This window comes from Mustela nivalis, assembly GCF_964662115.1.
Source record: "Mustela nivalis genome assembly, chromosome: 4".
Classification (NCBI taxonomy): Eukaryota; Metazoa; Chordata; class Mammalia; order Carnivora; family Mustelidae; genus Mustela; species Mustela nivalis.
Window position 1 is genome coordinate 136223554 of NC_139023.1, and position 23187 is coordinate 136246740.

General features: G+C 35.1%; 1 protein-coding gene across 10 annotated transcripts in view; it reads right to left on the minus strand.

Moving 5' to 3' along the window:
* Window positions 1-261: 261 nt before the first annotated feature.
* The window catches only part of LOC309862871 (putative ATP-dependent RNA helicase DDX60), a 117659-nt gene continuing 94733 nt past the window's right edge, over window positions 262-23187 (minus strand). For 6 of the 10 annotated variants that reach the window (XM_082727262.1, XM_082727257.1, XM_082727259.1 and 3 more), the window contains 5 exons: window positions 18111-18258; window positions 16287-16429; window positions 12509-12660; window positions 4553-4615; window positions 262-1485 (listed from right to left, as the gene is read on the minus strand). In XM_082727262.1, the coding sequence (XP_082583388.1) occupies window positions 1386-1485; window positions 4553-4615; window positions 12509-12660; window positions 16287-16429; window positions 18111-18258 (606 nt within the window). In that variant the 3' untranslated portion in view covers window positions 262-1385. Of the gene's footprint in view, window positions 1486-3947; window positions 4126-4552; window positions 4616-12508; window positions 12661-16286; window positions 16430-18110; window positions 18259-23187 lie in introns of those variants that run through there. The other 4 variants (XM_082727253.1, XM_082727261.1, XM_082727255.1 and 1 more) reach the window with 1 other exon arrangement.

The window sequence follows — 23187 nt, forward strand, 5'->3', positions numbered from 1 at the left end:
GTGTCAGCAAGGGTCAAAAAGAAGCTCTATATATATCCCAGAAGAAACATAAATATTAATAGCAGCTTTACTTGTAACAGCCAAAAGTTATAAACAACCCAATGTCCTTCCCTGTGTTGAATGGTTAAACAAACTGTGGTGCAACCATACTGTGGAATATTATTCAATAATAAAAAGGGACACACTACTGGTATATGTAAAAACCTGGATTAATCTTGATGGAATTATGCTATGTGAAAGGAAAAATCTCAGAAGGCTAGGTACTGTATAATTCCATTTATTTAGATCTTGAAATGACAATATTACAGAAATAGAGAACATCTAGAGGTTGGTGGAGGTTAAAGTTGGGGGCAGGGGTATAAAAGGGTTTACTCTGAAAAAACTAGACTCCCCTAACTAGACTCCCCTAACATGGTACATACAATAATGGCTCAGTTCCAGATAACAGAATATTCTTTTATCTCCAGACAAAATGAACCATGGGTGTTTTTCTAAGCCAATATAATATTATGTATAAATAATGTCATACAAAAATCACCTTCAGTAGGACACCTAGATAGAAGGAGAGAGATTTCTCTGAGGATAAAATGTTCTGCTCAATTTTAGGGTCTAAAATAGATTCCAAAACTGTGATCTGAGGCTTAGACTAGGAAGGGAAAGCTATTAGACATAAACTATTTATTACATATAAAATGCATAAGTATGTGCAAATGAATAGAAAGATGTATAGACTTTACAAAAAGAGACAAATGGAAAATTATTTATATCCATTTATTCCTTTGTGTTTTCAATCATTTACATACAATTAAAATCAATCCAAATCACCAGCTATATGTTACCCTAGAGCATCATAGGATTTATGCCAAAACTCCCATTTATATTTTTTTAAAAAGTAATTCAAGTTTACTAGAAGTTGTCATTTTTAAAAACCATTTATCAAAATCAGATAATCACATTTAAGTTAATATAGAAAACATATTTCAACTTCAGGATATGGATTATATTCTACCCTTGATAGACTTTTACAAATTATAACATCCAGGAGAAAAGTGCTGAGAATGTAATATTTGCTTAGGCTTCACAGAGTAAAAATTGTTCTTTAATCACATAAAAAATCTTTACATTTTTTCAATCAGTCCACAAACCAGCTGAAACATAGGCATTATTATTCAATTATATACAGAAGCTAAGACTCCAAAGATATTAAAAAACTTGTCCAAGGGTACTCGTGAGAGAACATGGCAGGTTTGATCACAATTCAGACTCCCAAGTTGTTTGTCCTTTCCACTTCATCAGGTATATATTTCTGATTAGTATACAGATCACAAAATATGACTTAAAAATGTCAGTGGCAATATTTTAAGTGGTCTGGATAGTCTTTATTTTTAAACTCCTTCAAGTTTTTCAGAGAAGGTGTTACTCAATTGTTCAAATGCTAAGACCACGTTGTCATCTTCATTGTCACATAGTTCACGCAAGGAAACACTGTAAATGGAAATACACACACACACACACACATACACAGAGAGAACACATATATTAGTGAGAGTCAGTATTATAAGAAGTACTTTCCCCCAGGCGGGAAGAATTAAGTAAATCCTACTAGATGATGAAATGTTAGCAAAATATGAAGAATACTGATAAGAAATATTTTGATCTAAAAAAAAGTGTGTAAAAAAAACAAAATGAAGATAACAAAACAATCCCCATGCAGCTCTTCTTCATGTCAGTTACCAAGAGAATTTTTTTTTAATTTTTTATTGTTTATAAACATATATTTAAAGGCCACCAAATTCCACGTAAACTTATCACTTCTCCTTTCAACAACAGCAAAACAAAGTCCCTTCCTTCTTGCCACGCATGTCGTTGGAGGCTATTTTGCATGTTTTGTTTTGTTTGTTTTCGGTTTTTTTTGACTATCATGCCCAGTATATACTGAACTCCATAAGCAAGTACCTCTATGAAGAGCAAAATATTACTTCCTTTTCCTAGATATGTGAGAAAGTTTTTTTAAAAAAAACAGGGTGGAATAAACAGAAGAGTGACCTTTATTTGTGTTTTCTAATACTCAAAAATCTAGGACTATGTTAGCTTACACAGCAAAGAGAATTAAGTTTGCAGATGGAATTCAAGTTGCTCATCAGCTGACTTTGTGATAGAAAAATAATTCTGCATTATCTGGCTGGGCCCAATATAGTCTAAAAGATTTTTGTGAGAGGGAGACAGGAGAGAGTTCATCTCAGAGTAATGCAAATGTAAGTCACCACTATTGCTGGCCTTGAAGATGAAAGGAGACCATAAGCAAAATAATGCCAGCAGCATCTAGAAGCTAGAAAAGACAATAAAACAGATGGTCCTCAAGTCTCCAGAAAGAAATTAGCTTTGCCAACATCTTGATTTTAATGCAGTTAGACTTGTTTGGGACACCAGGCTTCCAGAACTGTAAGATAATAAATTTGTGTTGGTTCAAACCACTGAGTTTGTGGTAATTTGTTACAGCAGCAACAAGAAATGTATAAGCAAGAATGAACAGTGCAGATGGGCTGATAAAAGTACTGACCACAATTGGCATCTGACATTTTATCAGCCTTTTGTAATTCCTTATCTACCTTGGTTGCACTAGAGTTCCAGAATTTTTCCTAGTGTCTTCACTGACCTACCACAAAGAATGACCAGATCTGTATCTATAACACTGAATATACTCCTAATCATAGACTTATAATTATGACACTGACCATTTCCTCTTGAATTACACCCCACAGATATTATGGAACATGTATAAATTCTAACTCATTATTTTTGGTTCTTAGTCCTCCTCAAACTTCATCCTCACTTCTATATTTCTTAGGTATCCTTAACTAAGGTAGAAACTTATTATCATCACCAACCACATGAACTTTATTGAAACTTTCTCTGAATTCTATCCTATAAGTATTTCTCTAACTACTCCTTTACATCACTATTTCTCTTTCCTTAATTCAGACTCACACTCACTCTCACTTGCATGGCTCTTATAGCCTTTGAGTCTCCATCACATATATAAACAGATAAACCTTATACATCTCTCTCACATATATAAACCACAGATCCATATCATACCCATGCCTATACACTGTCTACACATTATTCATAATATTAAGCCCACTCCATAATATGAGACTTAATACCCTTTCCAATACATATCCTAATTGCCTTTAAAGCTGCTTTAAGCAACTCCGTATCTTCCCCATTTCTATCACATCTCCCATATTCCCCATGCCACTTGAGTGAGATTGAAGCCTCTCCCTGACATATCAGACCATTTTTCATTTCTGTACTTTGAAAACACTATTTCCTCTGTCCTATCCCTTAAGATCCTTTAAGACTTAGTGAAAAAATTACTTCATTTGAAAGTCCCTCTCTGAATCCAAGGTTGCCTCATTATCTGTCATCCTAGCACTTACTGCCTTTTTAGTAGCTACAAGTCAGTTTCTTCACACTACACTGTAAGATTACATTTAAAGCAGGAAAAGATTTACTGATTCGCTACATATCAAATACCTAGAAGTATGTCTCAAACCAACAATATTCAATACTTTTCAGATGAATGAATGATATTTCTAGGATGAGATTTTGAGATGGTTACAAAGTCTCCGGTGTTTCCTGGGATACTCTTGAATAACCATGAACCACTCAAGAAATACACTGTCTGGATATACTCAAGAAAATATCTAGAGCAGCTTCCTTTGTTCTAGCATCCCCAAAGTCTCATTCTTTGTATAAAACATCCAAACAGGTCTAATTAATCTCAAATCAAAAAATTAAAAGCCAGTGACCTGATTAGCAAGAAATTCATAAAGAGATTCATGGCTAATTGCATGTATACATATATGTGAAGATATTTAATTTTTTAAAGTACGTGATATAAAAGGGAAAACCCATAAAATATTGAAGTGCACACAAACAGGAAGCTTTAAGAAGATGTTTATTTAACCAGGCAACACTAGATGGGCCTGAGGGTGGACCTTGTAATAAACCCTTAGGATGGGTATATCCATAGAAAGTTTAGAGTTGTTTGAATCCCCACTGTACTCTGCTAAAGATGGAAACAGGAAGCCAGCATGAGAGACCAGAGTCAGAGAAAGCCTGGAAAAAAAAACACTATATAAAATAAAGCAAGAAAGTCCAGAATACGTAAGTTGATATAAACCAGGGAATCCATGGAGCCCTAAGGGATCTTCTGAAGTATCATGTATCTGACAAACACTGGTTGTGAAAACTGAGAATACTAGGATCTAGGAATTCTTGAGGCTTTTGAATATTGTCCTGTTGTTATGCAGAGGCTGAGGTTCTGGTCTGAATAAAACCTTATGTCAAATGGGCTTTGGAATTAATTCTATTATAGAACCAATGCAACAGGGTGTTGAAAAGAAGCTCTGTAAAGTGTTTGGGGAATTGAAATGTGTGACACCTAAGAAGCTCAAGGGCATTTTTAAGTATAAGGTCAACATTTTTCAAATTACCATTAAATTTTTGGAAAATTTGAAATCAATATTTAAAATGCATAACATACCTGATAGATTTAATGGTGAGTGCAAAATCTTTCAACAACTGATAAGCAGCTCCTTCATTTATCCTAAACAAAATATGATTTTGAAATTTAATAGTATAAAAACATTAAAGAACTTATGTCATACTGAAATGCTGGATTTATCAATAATAAATTACTTTTGTCTGTCATGACATATTTACTAGAAACTTTTTGCCACACAGATGATGATTCAATCAACAGGAATGATGATTCTGAATTCAAAAAATCATAAGTATTACAACCACACATAATCAATACACATAGAAGATTGACCTTCTCAAAAGAAATCTAAAATAGGAAAGTTAAGTTCAGGAGAGCGAATGGGAGCTGGAGAATCAAAATGGAAGAATCAAATGAATTTTTTACTAATGTCACAACTTAATTCACAATAATGAGTTATATTTTTAAAAATGATCAGAAATGCCTAGGAAGACCCTAGGCTTGCTTCATCCCATGAACACAACTATATAACTAACAAAGTATCCTAAATACCCCAGAAATCAAACAGACAGAACAAAGTCCACAACTGAAGGTAGATTAAAAAAAAAACTACATTGAAGAAAGTAGGAACTGCAGAGATGTGGTCTGGGAGGGAACTGCCCATTGCAGTGGGATGGGAGCCTTAGAGGTGGAGCAGGGTAAAGACAGACTAGCACACAGTGGAGCATAAAGGGAAGATGATTCACCATAGCAACTGGCTTGGAAAATGAGAGGGGCTGAATATCATGAGTTCTTGCAACCAATGAGCTTAAAGGCTAGAATTTTAAAGGTCAGTGGGCTTGGCTTGGATATAGCCCAGGGGTATCAGGACTGCTTTTGGAGAAAAGGCAGGGCAAACAACCCATGGATGTATAGTGTGGAAATAGCAATTGAAGGGTGCCTGTGGCATACAGTGCTCTGGGAGGTTATTTGTTCTTCTTGGAAAATGTCCCAGAGAGGTAGTGTTCACAAAAGACCTCTCTGTGAACAAAGACACTGACCAGCACCACTTCCCTCCCCCACCACAACTAGCACAGGGCTAGTTGTAGGAATGGTCAGCACCTAACTTGTTTATGCCAAGCTTGGTACCTGCCATGCTCTGGTGTATCCACCCTTCCAAGTTATGCTTGCCTCAGTCCCAGCACTGTGGACCCCCTGAGGAGAGACCAGCTCAAACACCTCCCAAACTGCAACTCCCAACAATGAGTTCTATATAAGATCATTACCTTCAAAAACAGCAGAGGTACCTGAGTTTCCTAACACACGGTAGCTGACACAGAGACAGACAAAATGAGAAGACAGAGGAATTTGTCCCAAATGAAAGAACAGGATAAGGCCATGGCCAGGGATCTCAGTGAAACAGAATTTAAAGTAATGATTATAAAGATACTCACTGGACTTAAGAATGGAAGACATGAGTGAGAACCTTAACACAGAGATAAGGAATAATATACCAGGAATAAAGGGCTCAGTAAATGAAATGACAAACACAATGGAATGAACAGCAGGATGGAAAATCAGTGGAACAAATTAATGACCTAGAACTCATGGTAATAGAAAGTAACCAAGCTGAACAAAAGAAATAAAGGAATTATGCAAAATAAGAAAAGACTTAGGGAACGCAGTGACTCTATCAAATGTAGTAACATTTACATTATAGGGGCACCTGGGTGGGTCAGTCAGTTAAGTGTCTGTCGTCAGCTCAGATCACAATCTCAGGGTCCTGGGATTAAGCCCCACATCAGGCTCCCTGATCAGTGGGGAGGCTGCTTCTTCCTCTCTCCATCCCCTCTACTTGTGCACATTCTCTCTCTCACTGTCTCAAATAAGTAAATAAAATCTTTACTTAAAAATTCACATTATAAAAGTCCTAGAGGAAGAAGAGTAAGAAAAGGGGACAGAAAATTTATTTGAAGAATAATAGATGAAAACTTTCCTAACAGGGAAAGGAAAAAGATATCCATATCCAGGGGGCACAGAAAACTCCCAATAAAATCAACAAAAGCAGATTCACACCAAGACATAATTTAAATGGCAAAATATAGTGATAAAGAAAAAAAATTAAGATCAGCAAGACAAAATAAGGCAGTTACCTACAAGAGAAACTCCATAAGGCTATCAGAGGCTTTTTTAGCAGAAATTTTCCAAGCAAAAGAAAAAAGGATTCAGAAAGATCAAAACCACACCATACATCTGTTCTGACATATTTAAAGTGCTGAATGGGAAAAATATACAGCCAAGAATGCTCTGTCCAGCAATTCTATCATTCAGAATAGAAGAGATAAAGAGTTTCCCAGGCCAAAAAAAAAAAAAATTTTTTTTTAGAGCAGTTCATGACCAACACACTAGCCCTCCAAGAAATATTAAAGGAGACTCTTTGAGTGGAAATGAGAGACCAAAAGTGACAGTATGAAGGTAGGAAACACAAAAGCAGTAAAAATGAATTCTTTTTGTAAAAGACCACCCAAGGTACTCACAAAATAGAAGTATGTAAAAGAAGGTATCTTATATCTAAAACAGGGGAGGAGAGGAGTAAGGAATGGTTCAAACCTAAATGACCACAAGCTTAATATAGACCAACAGTTAAAAATGCAGAGGATGTAACCTAATGGTAACCAAAAATCAAAAACAACTAATAAACATGCAAAAATAAAGAAAAGAAATCCAAATATATCACTAAAGAAAACCAGCAAACCATGAAAGAGAGAAAGACAAGAAAGGATCAGAGAAAATCTTTAGGAACAACCACAAAACAAGTAATGAAACAGCAATAAATGTATATATCCAGCAATAATTACATTGTATGAAAATGGATGAAACACTTGAATCAAAAGATACAGGGTGGCAGAATGGATTAAAAGAAAAAAAAAAAAGACATCTATATGCTGCCTATAAGAGCATTGTAGCCCTGAAGACACTCACAGATTGAAAGTGAGGGGATGAATAAATATTTATCATGCATATGGCTGTCAAAAGAAAGCCAGACTAGCAATACTTATATTGGACAAATTAGATTTTAAAGCAGATGGTAACAAAAGACAAAGAAAGGCACTATATAATCATAAAGGGGAGAACCCAACAAGAAGATAAAACAATTGTAAATATTTAGGCACCCAACATGAGAGCACCTAAATATGTAAAACAGTTAATAACAAGTATAAAGGAACTAATGGATAATAACACAAAGATAGTGGGGGACTTTAACATCACACTTACATCAATGGCCAGATCATCTAAACAGAAAATCAACAAGGAAACAGTGACTTTGAATGACACACTGAACCAGACGAATTTAACAGATATATTCAGAACATTCCACCTTAAAACAGTAGAATACACATTATTTTCAAGTACACATGGAACAGTCTCCAGAATAGATGACATATTAGGCCACGAAACAAGCCTCAAGGATTCAGAAAGATCAAAACCACACCATACATCCTTTCTGACCACAACCTCGAGAAACTAGAAATCAGGGGCACCTGGGTGAGTCAGTGGGTTAAGCCTCTGCCTTCAGCTCAGGTCATGATCTCAGCATCCTGGGATCGAGCCCCACATGGGACTCTCTGTTCAGCAGAGATCCTGCTTCCCCCTCTCTCTCTGCCTGCCTCTCTGCCTACTTGTGATACTCTCACTACTTGTGATACTCTCTCTCTGTCAGATAAATAAATACATAATCTTAAAAAAAAAAAAAAAGAAAACTAGAAGTCAGTCACAAGAAAAAATCTGGAAGAACCACAAATACATGAAGGTTAAATAACATGCTACAACACAATGAATTGAATGGGTAAACGAGGAGCTCAAAGAATAAATTAAAAAGATATATGGGGGCACCTGGGTGGCTCAGTGGGTTAAGCCTCTGCCTTCAGCTCAGGTCAATATCTCAGGGTCCTGGGATCTAGTCCCGCATCGGGCTCTCTGCTCAGCAGGGAGCCAACTTCCCCCTCTCTCTCTGCCTACTTGTGATCTCTCTCTCTGCCAAATAAATAAATAAATAAAATCTTTAAATATATATATATGGAAACAAATAAAAATGAAAACACAATGGTCCAAAATCTTTGGGATGCAGCAAAAGTGGTTCTAAGAGGAATATTTATAGCAATACAATCCCACCTCAATAAGTAAAAAAAAAAACTCTCAAATAAAAAAAATCTAATCTTACACCCAAAAGAGTTAAAAATAACAAACAAAACCTAAAACCAGCAGAAGGAAAGAAATAAATGAAGATTAGAGCAGAAATAAGTGATGTAAGAACTAAACAAACAAACAATAGAACAGATCAATGTAACCAGAAGGTGGCTTTTTGAAAAAAATCAATAAAACTGATAAACCTCTAATCATAAATTAGAATGGAGAAGTAACTACCAACACCAACAGAAATACAAACAATTCTAAGAGAATATTGTAAAAAACTATATGTCAACAAATTAGACAACCTGGAAAAAATAACTAAATTCCTAGAAACATAAAACCTACCAAAACTGAAACAGGAAGAAATAGAAAATTTGAACTGACTGAATACCAGTAAAGAAATTAAATTAGTAATCAAAAAACTCCCCCAAAACAAAATTCTAAGACCGGATGGCTTCACAGGCAAATTGTCCCAAACACTTACCAAAGAGTTAATTACTACTCTTCTCAAACTATTCCAAAACATAGAAGAGGAAGGAAAATTTCCAAATTCATTCTGTGAGGCCAGCATTGCCCTGATACCAAAACCAGATAAAGACACTACAAAAAAGAGACCTACAGGCCAATATCTCTGATGAATGTAAATGCAAATATCTTCAACAAAATACTGGCAAACTAACTCCAACAATACATTTAAAAACTCATTTATCTTGATCAACTGGGATTTATTCCTGAGTTGCGTGGTTGTTCAATATTCACAAAGTAATCAATGTGATATATCACAAAATACAAGAAAGGCTAAGAACCATATGATCATTTCAATAGATGCCAAAAAAAGCATTTGATAAAATACAACATGCATTCATGATAAAAAAAAAAAAAACCCTCAACAAAACAGGCTTAGAGGGAACATACCTCAATATAATAAAGGCCATACATGAAAAACCCACAACTAATATCATCCTCATTGGGAACAAACTGAGAGTTTTTCCCTAAGGTCATAGCCACAGTAATCAGACAACAAAAACAAATAAAAGACATCTAATTGTGTAAAGAAGTAAATTTCACTATTTGCAGATGACATGATGCTATGTATAGAAAACCAGAAAGACCACTAAAAATCTGCTAGAACTGAAATATGAATTCAGTACAGTCACAGGATACAAAATCATTGTACAGAAATCTGTTGCATTTCTATACATCAATAATGAAGCAGCAGAAAGAGAAATTAAGGAATCAATCCCATTTACAATTGCATCAAAAACAAAAGATACCTGGGAATAAACCTAACCAAAAAGGTGAAAGATCTGTACCCTGAAAACTATAAAATGCTGATGAAAGAAATGAAAGACGACACTAAGAAATGGAAAGACATTCCATACTCATGGAATGGTAGAACAAATATTGTTAAAATGTTTATACTACACAGAGCAATTATAGATTCAATGAAATCCCTATCAAAATACAACCAGCATTTTTCACGGAGCTATAAAAATCCTAAAATTTGTATGAACCACAAGAGATCCTGAATAGCCAAAGCAACTAGAAGAAGAAGAAGAAGAAAAAAAAAGTAATTCCAAATTAAAAATGGATTAAAGGGACGCCTGGGTGGCTCAGTTGGTTAAGCAGCTGCCTTCAGCTCAGGTCATGATCCCAGCGTCCTGGGATCGAGTCCCACATCGGGCTCCTTGCTCGGCAGGGAGCCTGCTTCTCCCTCTGCCTCTGCCTGCCATTCTGTCTGCCTGTGCTCTCTCTGTCTCCCTCTCTCTCTGATAAATAAATAAAATCTTTAAAAGAAAATGGATTAAAGACCTAAATGTGAAACCTGAAACCATAAAAATGCTAGAAGAGAACACAAGCAATAACTTCTTTGACATTGAATATAGTAACTTCTTTCTAGATAGATCCCCTGAGGTAAGGAAAACAAAAGCAAACAAACTATTTGGACTATGAAATAAGTAGCTTCAGGGGCACCTGGCTGGCTCAGTTGGTAGAATACGGGACTCTTAATCTCAGGGTTGTGAGTTCAAGCCTCGTGTTGGGTGTGGACCCTACTTAAAAAAAAAAAAAAAAAAGTAACTTCTGCAGTGAAGGAAATAATCAACAAAACTAAAAGACAACCTAGGGAATAGAAGAAGATATTTCCAAATAAGATATCTGATAAAGGACTCTATGCACAATATATAAAGAATTTATAAAACTCAACACCCAAAAAGCAGATAGTCCATTTAAAAAATGGCAGAAAACCTGAATGGACATTTCTCCAAGAAGGATATACAGAGAGCCCACAGACACATGAGGAGACGATCATCATTACTTTCCATCAGGGAAATGCAAATCAAAACTACAATGAGATATCACCTCATCCTTGTCAGAATGACTAAAATAAAAAAAAATAAAAAAAAAAAACACAAGAACACCAGTAGGTGTTCATGAGGACATGGATAAAGGATGACCTTCCTGCACTGTTAGTAGAGTGAAGACTGGTTCAGCCACTATGAAAAACTGTATGGAGTTTCCTCAAAAAGTTACAATTAGAACTACCCTACTATCTAGCAATCACACTACTGAGTATTTATCCAAAGAATAAAAAAAAACATTAATTCAAAGGGCTATATGCACCCTTTGTTATAGAAGGATTATTTACAATAGCCAAGATATGGAAGCAGTCCATTATCAAGTGTCCATCAACTGACAAATGGAAATTATATATATATATATATATATATATATATATATATATTTCAGCCATAAAAAAGAATGAAATCTTGCTATTTGCAATAACAAGGATGAAGCAGGAGAGTATAACGCTAAGTGAAATAAGTCGGCCAAAGAAAGATAAATACTGAAGGATTTCACTCACTGTGTAATTTAAAAATAAAACAAACAAGCAAAGAGAAAGAGAGAGAGGCAAACCAAGAAATGGACTCTTTTTTTTTTTTCCAGCATAACAGTATTCATTATTTTTGCACCACACCCAGTGCTCCATGCAATCCGTGCCCTCTATAATACCCACCACCTGGTACCCCGACCTCCGACCCCCCGCCCCTTCAAAACCCTCAGATTGTTTTTCCGAGTCCATAGTCTCTCATGGACTCTTAACTATAGAGAACAATCACATGTTTACCAGAGGGGATGGGGGAGGGGGATGGGTAAAATATATGATGGGGATTAAGGAGTGCACTTGTCATAATGAACACAAGGTGATTAAAATAAAAAACTTTAAAAAGGAATAAAATACATCTGCATCAGTGAGCTATGAAATTTTAAAAAAATCAATATTTATCTAGTGTCCCAAGTTTTAAATCCTTTAATTCAATAAAAACTGCTCAAAATTTTATGCAAATTTTCTACTGAATTACTTATTAGTGTGACAGAATGCCCCTATCACATCTATGTGCTCAGTGCCTGGACCAATTTCTCTACTTTCAGGCAAATCCAAGAGGATACACCCTTCCTTACTGTTTTTGAAAATGATTTGTCCTTTGGCAAGAACAAAGAGCTAAAACAATTGTCCTATGCTCAATCTTCAGAAGTGTGAGTTATATACTTCTTGCAGCTAATAGTGAGTTTTTTAAATAGCTTATAATCAATAAATAGGATAGTAATAAATAAAAACACATCTGTGAGAGTATGAAAATATATCTGCAGGGTACATCTTTAGGTCAAGTGAATCACCCTAATTTCTAAGATTTTGCTGGTAAACCACAGGTAGAGGTAGAAATGAAAGAGAAAGATGGAGACACAGACATGAGTACAGACATGGACACAGAAAGATAGAAGTTGAAAGATTGGGGGGGTGGATAGGGGAAGACAGATAAAACATACCTGTTGTCCTGGACTAGTCCTATCAAGGAACCATGTTTATAGAAATCAAGTGCGTAAGCATTAAGTGGCATTCTTCTTCCTTGGTTATCAAGTATCTGTGACCACAACACAGGAGCCTGATTGTGATTGATACCAATTGTGCGTAGAATGACCTAAAGAAACACAAATCTTTTTGTTATTTATGTGTAAAGAAAGTTTATGCTTTCTTATATTGTGCTTTATAGTTCCTTTCTTTATTCAACTTTTTTGAAGCACACTGTTCATGATGAAGTAAGAGGGTGTCTTTCATACACACTGGGTTGGTGCTATCCTATGCAAGTCTAGAAAATGACTTGGTACCACCTATGAACATTATTGCCTCACAGCGTACTCGGCAATTTCAACTGTCCAGCCATGAGAATAATAACAAGAGTCACTTGGAAAGAAAAGCTAATTTTAATTTTTTTCATTATCCTAATTGGTATAAGAGATATCTTATAAACAGAGTATCAGAGATCTGGTGCCTTCTGTGTCTCAAGAGAAGAATTCAACTCTAACAACTGCAAGAACCCAATCACCAGAATAAAAAGGAAGGGGAGAGAGAGATACAAGGAAAGAGAAAAAAAGTAAGAATAGCAAGTTAACAAGTCAATAGCCTTTCATGTCTGGTCATTTTATGAAAACTATACAGGGTCAATAGGAACTACTCTAATACACTAATCAGTACAACTACGTTCTCAAATGATTTGGTGGAAGCATGAAAAGTTCTTTTATCACTATAAGTTCTTGTTCTTATTCCATTATGATCCAGAAACCTCTTTGACCTAAAAAATCCAGAATATTTACATTCCAGGGAAACTATTGCACATGGGCACTAGATTTTTGTAGCAGCCCTTTTTGTAACAGTAAAGAATAAAAACAAACACAAACAGTTTTTAAGAGGAAACTAGATCAATGGCTTGTTTTATATCCACACTCTGAAATATTATGAAGCAGTGAAAATAAAATAGAGCTTCAACTGACAACATGAATGAATCTTGTGCAAAGAGCAAAACAAAACAAAAGCAAAAAACAACATCCAGGAGACTAGAGTAAGTATTCTTTTACTTTCTATAAAACTCAAAAACAGCAAATAGAAAAAGGAACTTTGGAATATGCTGTTTTTTAAAGGAGAATTAAAAACACAAAATTCAGGATAATTTGTATCCTAGAGAAAGAGGAAAGACAAGGGAGTAAAATAGAGGAGGAGTACATGGGTCCTGAGTCCATGGGTTTTCATTTTAGTTTAATGCTTTACAGCTTATCTATATGTTATTTAAAGATTGTATGAATACCTATGTAGCATTACATTAAAATGTAACAAATAATAAAATCAAAATAAGATTTGAGAGATTATAACTTACATTAGTAAAATAAAATTGCATAAAGTGAGTTGGGTAAGGCAAAGGACATGTCGCCATCAAGGCGTACTCTAGAAATACTCATCTGTTCAGGATGCTTCAAAATAAATGATATAGAACCTGCTTCTTCTAACACACCAGCAGGAACAGTGAAAAGTCTGTATTAGTTCCTGCTTTGTCCCTTAAAGATCTCTTCTAATTGATGGTGACTATGTGGCAATAAGACGAGGACACTATATCATATTATAACTGTATTAGTGTTCCTCAAAAACCCCATGGAAAAATGTGCACATGGAAGGGAAGCAAAAGTTAATGTGACCTACTATCCATAAGTTGAATTAATTGTAAAATAGAAAAAAAAAGGGAAATTATAATACTTAATAATTAATGTCTTATTTTCAATATGATTAGCTACAAACTTCTTACGTAAGAAATTATAATTATAGAAATAAAATACAGAGAAAAAGCTTCATAAAATTTTTTTAAAAGATTTTATTTATTTGACAGACAGATCACAAGTAGGCAGAGAGGCAGGTAGAGAGAGAGGAGGAAGCAGGTTCCCCACTGAGCAGAGAGCCCGAGGCAGGGCTCGATCCTGGGACCCTGGGATCATGACCTGAGCCTAAGGCAGAGGCTTTAACCCACCGAGCCACCCAGGCACCCCAAGCTTCATAAAATTATTGATCTTATAAGCTAATTTCAGTCCTCTGTTATTTCTATCTCAGAATTCCACATTCTCCCACATTCTGTTAAGATACAACTCCCATGAGTGTAAAGACCTGGAGCAGTGGTCTCTAAGTAATTTTTAAACCATGTACATTATCAATTTTTTTAAAAAAGTCCTTTCTCATCTCTTTTTTCATGAATGATTTTTTTCTCATCTTATAAAACAAAAAGCTTCCTCAAAGTTCTTGGGGTTTAAAAATGTACAGAGTAGCAACAAAGAGCCATATTGCTTTCCTATTAAGAAAAGGGGTGACTTAAGGATTAAGCAAAAAAATAACTTTTTTTCTTTTAAATTAGGTTGTTTCCAATTACTTGAATTCAGCAAAATTACAGTGGATCTACTTAAGTTGTTAATTAAGAGACATTAAAAATATGTTTGTGATAATAGACTGGTAGGTGATTTGGGACAAACAGCTCAGAAAGAATTAGAAGAATTGTGTATCACTGTTATAAAAGTTGTTCCATTCTGAGCTACTTTTCTATTTGAATAAGGCTTCTCAACATTCAAATTAAAATTTGAAGCTGGAACTGTTTCATTCTAAAAATAAGTAAATATTCATTCTTAGTTATTGTACTAATTTAAAAAGAAATAGTTTCATCCATCCCATTAATACATTTCTAATATAACATTAATTTTATTTTTGGTAATTACTTCTCAAAATTTGTATTATATTTAAGTTTCTGCAATTAACAGGAAATAACCTGTTGTATACTACTGAAATTGCATTCTTGTTTAAATTGAAATTGCATACTATTTAAGCTAAGAAATGTGATAGACAGGGTAGCTTAATGTTTAAAAATATATTACATTAAGGTAAAATTAGGTTGCGGAATGTATAATCTAAATATAAGAGAAAAGAACATTAGCAAATTTTAAATCATTAGAAACTTTATTCTTGACTGTTTTTAACTTCATAATTATGAGTATTCAAGTGCCTCAGCATTCAGATTACATTTTATACATTAAAAATGATATGGTAACTTTATTTTAACATATCAAAGTTTATCTGAAGCTGGAAATTATATCATCAGAAATTAGTAGAACTTGTGACAAAAATGTAGGTGTCCATTTAAAATTCACAAAGTTTTTCAAAATTCTTTTAAGTGATACTGGGCTATTTTACATAAGAGGACTATCTGATTTGGGGCTAGAATAGAGTTCAAACCCTAGTGTCAAACCATAACATCAAATATAACAAAACTTATTTTCTTTCTCAAACTTTGTGTTAAAATAAAAATTAAATTTCTGTAAGTTTATTCCAACATTCAGTGAATTATCCAACATATTCCCAATGTGTCTAGTTCTTTGTACACCATTTTGGACATCAGTGATCCAGAATACATATGGGATTTATAACATTTATAGCAAAACCAGGAAGGCCTCAAGATAGTTATATGTGCTCTTTTCACAACAAACTTGCGTCAAACCACAAAGACAGAAGAAAAGTGGTGATACTTGGGAATTCTGTATAATGGAGGAGGGTCCCTCATGTCAACACTGAAAAACTGAAATCATATCGGCCTCAAGAGTACCATTTTCTGGATATTTCTGTTCATACACCTGGATTTTTTTTTTTCAATTTGGGAAATTTGAACTCTTTCTAAACAGCATAGAAGCATGCATTCAATTCTTTCTTAAAGATCTTTAAAGTATAAACCCCATTTCCACTTACATGGTTTGGAGTATTTAGTTGAAGCAAATCACCATCAGAGTTCCCAGAGAGACAAACAAATGGAGAAATAGCTACTCTTCCTTCTTTGCAATTCATCAAGTGAGACACAAGTTCAGAGTCCTCACATTCTTTTCCTGTGAAATCTGGCCACAATAAGTTGGAATAGTTTAGCTTTTAAAAAAATCAGCCAAATTGTTACACTTTATGCACATTCTCTAGACCATGCTACAATGGAGTAATTCAACTTTCCAGGACCTATGACAGACTGGATGAGTATATCACATAGCATGAGTAGCATGGGGCACCTGGGTGGCTCAGTCGACGTTAAGCCTCTGCCTTTGGCTCAGGTCATGATCCCGGGGACCTGGGATCAAGTCCCACATTGAACTCCTGGCCTAGTGGGGAGCCTGCTTCTCCCTCTGCCTTCAGCTGCCCCTGCTTGTGTTCTCTCTCTGAAAAATAAATAAAATACTTTTTTTTAAGAGAGTTGCACATCTTGGCACAGCATAATTCAGTAAATGTTAGCTGTTAATGTTATCAATATTATGAAATTTGGTATTATGTTTTAGTTCCTTGATCAACAGGTAATAAAAGACTACCTTTAAATTGAATTCTCTTTTAACACAGAATTATTGTTATTACCTTGAAGCTTTTTCCCACCGAACTTAGATCTAGCCTCACAATCATTCCAGCGAGGGTATCCCAAGAGGCCACTGTCAATGGGTTTGGAAATGGCATATGAGAAGAAATATTTTTTCCATTCCCATTCTTTTTTTAAACGATTTTATTTATGTATTCGAGAGAGAGAGAGAGCACATGCACACAAGCAGGAGGAGGGGCAGAGGGAGAAGCAGGCTCCACACTAAGCAGGGAGCCCAACATGGGACTCCATCCTTGAACTCCGGGATCATAACCTGAGTGAAAGGCAGATGCTTAACCAACTGAGCCACCCAGGCATCCCCTCTAATCCTGCTCTCAAAAAGCACCAGATTGTGCATCCAAAGGTGACTCTAATTTGTAATGAAGGCACTCCTATTTTGCTGCCTTTGAGATGCTCACAATGATCCACTGTTACTGTTTACTTTTGTTCATGCTGCTTCTCACTTTAATAGGCCCAGGAAGTAATAGGCTCTGCTTTCTTTTTCCAATTGAAGATGTTAGGGTATAATAAAATTAGGAAATTGCTACCCATGACTCAACCCTTTCCTTTTATCCAAGTCAGCTTTTCCTGTTCATTTTCCCCTCAATTTATATCCAATGGCTTATGAAAAATAAGAGCAAAGATTAATGTGTTTACTATGTGCTAGATATTGTTTTAAGATATTCACATATATTAACTGAATTATTTAAATCTCACCCAAACTAGGTTTGTAATGCCATTCTCTTTTTTATATAACTTTTGAGAAAATTGAGGCATGAATATGGATTATTGAAATAATATGGAATCTTGCCCAAGGTCTCCCTTCTAAGAATAGCAGAACCAGAGTTTGGGTCCAGGTAATCTTCCAAGTCTATACATATTTCTTCAAGAAAATGAGTGATAGAATGGTCTCTCATATTCTCTTCATTTTATAAATGTCCTTACTGCACTTTCCAGGCTTGCCCCAAAAGCAATCTTTAATCAAGATGGTTTATAAATGACTCTATTTATTTTTATTCTCCATTGCCCTTTTGGCTTCTAAAAATCAAGAGTTTCCTTCTTTGGAAAGCAGATTTTTTTAAGGCATACTGATCCTTCCCAGGCTCTTCTCTTCCTCTGGAAAAAATATTCTTTTTTTTTTTTTTCCTTTAAATTGTTCCACAGTGGAGCTAAGATATACTTACCTATTTTTGACAATGGGAGTTGATATTCCTGTTTCATATCAGCCAATTTGGAAACATTTAGTAGGAAGGAGGCAAAGGCTTTTGTAATGTCCATGTTATACTCATGTAAAGCATCGTTAAAATCCTCAGGGAGATCATCAAGGAAAACCTAAATCATCAGGGATATCATTAAGAACAATGGAAAGCCAAATAGTTTTTTTAGAAAGATCAATATGCCTTCCTTGAATACTAAAACTTTGGAAGAGTGGCAAAGAACACTGCAATATAATTCTGTAGTCACATTATTTATTCAATTATTCATTCAAATTATTTAGTCAATTATTTATTCAATAATATAATTGTTACATTCTTTCATCTGTGAAATTGAAGTAAAATTCATTTTTTGTTTCTATGTGTATTTATAAAAACTAGTACACTCACTTAAAATTTTGCTTTCACACTACTTAATCAACACCATCTTTTTCTTTTTTTTAAATTTTTTATTTAAATTCCAGTGTGGTTAACATCCAGTTTAATATTAATTCCAAGTGTACAGTATAGTGATTCAACACTTCCGTACAACATTGACCACATTTCCTTAACAGATCCCAGACACAGGACTTTTTATATCTTCCTTGGTTAGTTTTGGAAGGTTGCATTTTCTAGGAATATGCCCATTTTGTCCAAATAACAAAATGTAATGGCATAAATTATTCATAATACCCTCTTTTAGTCTTCTCAATGTCCAAAGTAAGAGCTGTAGTAATATCCCATTTTCTGTCCCAATATTTGTAAAATTTACCTTTAATTAGATTTTCTATTTGTTTTATTTTCTGAGCTTAAGCTGAAAAATTAAATCATTGATTTTTTCAGCCTTTAATCTTTTCTAAGATATAATTATAAGCCTATAAATTTTGCTCTAAGCCTATAAATTTTGTATGAGTTACATCTTGTATTTGTATATTTATTATTGTTTAATTAAAATATTTAATGATTTCATTTTATTCTCATCCTATTTATATTTTGTCCAATGTATTTTCTTAATTTTTTTACTTTATTTTTTGTGTTCCAAGATTCATTGCTTATGCACCACACCCAGTGCTTCATGCAATACGTGCCTTCCATAATACCCACCATCAAGCTTACTCAACATCCCACCCCACTCCCCTCCAAAATCCTCAGTTTGTTTCTGAGTCCACAGTCTCTCATGGTTTGTCTCCCCCTCCAATTTCCCCCAACTCACTTCTCCTCTCCATCTCCCCATGTCCTCCATGTTATTCCTTATGCTCCACAAATAAGTGAAACCATATGATAATTGACTCTCTCTGCTTGACTTATTTCACTCAGCATAATCTCTTCCAGTCCCATTCATGTTGATACAAAAGTTGGGTATTCATCCTTTCTGATGGAGGCATAATATTCCATTGTATATATGGACTATATCTTCTTTATCCATTCATCTGTTGAAGGGCATCTTGGCTCTTTCCACAGTTTGGCAACTGTGGCCACTGCTGCTATGAACACTGGGGTACATCTGGCCCTTCTTTTCACTGCATTTGTATCTTTGATTAGGGTCATAGGGTCATAGGGTAGCTGTATTTTTAATTTTTTGAGGAATCTCTGCACTGTTTTCCAAAGTGGCAGTACCAACTTACATTCCCACCAACAGTGTAAGAGGGTTCCCTTTCTTCACATCCTCTCCAACACTTGTTTCTTGTCTTGCTAATTTTGGCCATTCTAACTGGTATAAGGTGGTGTCTCAATGTGGTTTTGTTTGAATCTCCCTGGTGGCTAATGATAATAAACATTTTCTCATTTGTCTGTTAAATATTTATATGTCTTCTTTGGAGAAATGTCTGTTCATGCCTTCTGCCCATTTCTGATGTGATTATCTGTTTTTTGAGCATTCAGTTGAGGAATTCTTTATAGATCTTGGATATCAGCCCTTTGTCTGTAGTGTCATTTGTGAATATCTTCTCCCATTCTGTGAGTTGCCACTTTGCTTTGTTGACTATTTCCTTTGCTGTACAGAAGCTTTTCAGATACTTAATTGTGAAATTCACAAATCATAATTTCAGACAGAAGGTCTTAAGGGAAACTAGGGTTAAGATATGCCTTATGTACAGAGGAAAGACTATCAGAATAACATCAGCCCTGTCCATAGAAACCTGGAAAGCCAGAAAGGGCTGGAAAGATATATTCAGGATACTAATAAGAAGAACATGCAACCAAGAATACTCTATCCAGCAAGGCTGACATTCAAAATGGTTGGAGAGATAAGACCGGCAAGGTTTAAAAGAGTAAGTGGCACTACAAGAAATATTGAGGGGCATTCTATAAAAGAAAAAAGAACCCAAGAGTGACATAGAACAGAAATTTATAGAGACAATCTGTAGAAACAAGGACTTCACAGGCAACATGATGTCAATAAAAACTTATCTTTCAATAATCACTCTCATCATAAACAACCTAAATGTTCCCAAAAAATGGCCCAGGGTTGCAGACTGGATAAAAGGACAGGACCCATATGTTGTCTACAAGAGACATATTTGGAACCTAAAGATACATCCAGACTGAAAGTGAAGGGATGGAGAACAATCTTACATGCCAACGGGCCTCAAAAGAAAGCTGGGGTGGTGATTCTCTCATCAGATAAATTAGATTTTAAGCTAAAGATAGTAGTCAGAGATACAGAAGGACACTACATCATTATTAAAGGGTCTATCCATCAAGAATATCTAACAATTTATAAATATTTATGCCCCCAATATGGGAGCAGTCAACTACATAAGTTAACTGTTAACCAAAATAAAGAGTCATACTAATATGACTACATTAATTGTAGGGGCTCTTACCATGCCACTCTCAGTAATAGATCATCCAAGCAGAAAATCAATAAAGAAACAAGAGCTTTGAATGACACATTGGACCAGATGGACCTCATAGATATATACAGAACTCTCTACCCTAAAACAACAGAATACTCATCCTTCTCGAGCACACATGGAATTTTCTCCAAGATAGACCACATACTGGGTCACAAATCAGGGATCAACCAATACCAAAAGATTGAGATTATTCCCTGATTATTCTCACAATGCTTTGGAACTGAAACTCAACCACAAGAAAAATTTTGGGAGGAATTCAAACACTTGGAAGCTAAAGACAATCCTGCTCAAGAACGTTTGGATCAACCATGAAATCAGAGAAGAACTTAAACAATTCATGGAAACCAATGAGAATGAAGACACATCAGTCCAAAACCTATGGGATATGGCAAAGGCAGTCCTGGGGTGGGGGAATATATAGCCATCCAAGCCTCACTCCAAAAAACAAAAAAAAAATCCTGAATACACCAACACTCTTTACTGGAAAATCAACCCCAAATTAAGCCAGCCACCTGCCCAAGAAGGGAAATAATCAAGATTAGAGCAGAGTTCAATGAGTTAGAAACTAGAGATACAGCAGAACACATCAATGAAACTAGAAGCTGGTTTTTTAGAAGAATCAATAAGAACAATAAACCACTGGCCAAACTAATCCAAAAGAAAAGAGAAAGGACCCAAATTAATAAATAATGAATGAAAGGGGCAGAGATCACGACTAACACCAAGAAAATAGAAACAATCATCAGAAATTATTATCAACATTTATATGTCAGTAAGTTAAGCAACCTAGATGAAATGGATGCATTCCTGGAAATCTATAAATTTCTAAAACTGAATCAGGAAGAAATTGACAGCCTAAATAGACCAATATCTAGTAACGAGATTGAAGCAGTGACCAAAAACCTCCCAAAAAACAAGAGTCCAGGACCTGATGGATTCCGTGGAGAATTCTACCAAACATCCAAAAAAACAGATAATACCTATTCTCCTGAAGCTGTTTCAAAAAATAGAAACAGAAAGAAAACTTCCAGACTCTTTCTATGAATTCAGCATTACCTTGATTCCCAAACCAGGCAAAGACCCCACCAAAAAGAATTTCTGACCAATATTCCTGCTGAATATGGATGCCAAGATTCTCAACAAGATCCTAACCAATATGATCCAACAGTACATTAAAAAGATTATCCATCAAGACCAGGTGGGATTTATCCATGGCATGCAAGGGTGGTTCAACATTCGCAAATCAATGTGATAGAACAAATCAATAAGAGAAAGGAGAAGAACCACATTGTCCCCTCAATTGATGCAGAAAAAGCATTTGACAAAATACAGCATCCATTCCTGATTAAAACTATTCAAAATATAGGGATAGAGGGAACATTCCTCAACTTCATAAAACCTATGAAAAACCCACAGCGAATATCATTCTCAATAAGGAAAAGCTGACAGCCTTCCCTTTGAGATCAGGAACATGACAAGGATGCCCACTCTCACCACTGTTCTTCAACATAGTACTAGAAATACTAGCAACAGCAATCAGAAAACAAAAAGAAATAAAAGGTATTCAAATTGGCAAAGAAGTCAAACTCTCTCTATTCACAGATGACATGATACTTTATATAGAAAGCCCAAAGTCTCCACCCCAACTACTAGAACTCATACAGCAATTCAGTAATGTGGCAGGATACAAAATCAATGCACAGAAATCATTTGCTTTCTTATACATTCTAACAATGCATTTGTATCAATGTATATGTATCAGTGTAATTATTCTAACAATGAAAATATAGAAAGGGAAATTAGAGAATTGATTCCATTTACTCTAGCTCCAAGAAGCATAAGATATCTGGAAATAAACCTAACCAAAGAGGTAAAGTATCTGTACTCGAGGAACTACAGAACACTCATGAAAGAAATTGAAGAAGACACAAAAAGATGGAAAAACATTCCATGTTCATGGATCAAAAGAATAAACATTGTTAAAATGTCTGTGCTGTCTAGAGCAATAGTCTATATCTGTCTATATCTGTGCTGTATACTTTCAATGCCATCCTGATCAAAATTCCACTGGCATTTTTCAGAGTGCTGGAACAAACAATCCTAAAATTTGTATGGAACCAGAGGAGACATCGAATTGCTAAGGAAATGTTGAAAAATAAAAACAAAACTGACGACATCACATTGCCTGATTTCAAGCTTTACTACGAAGC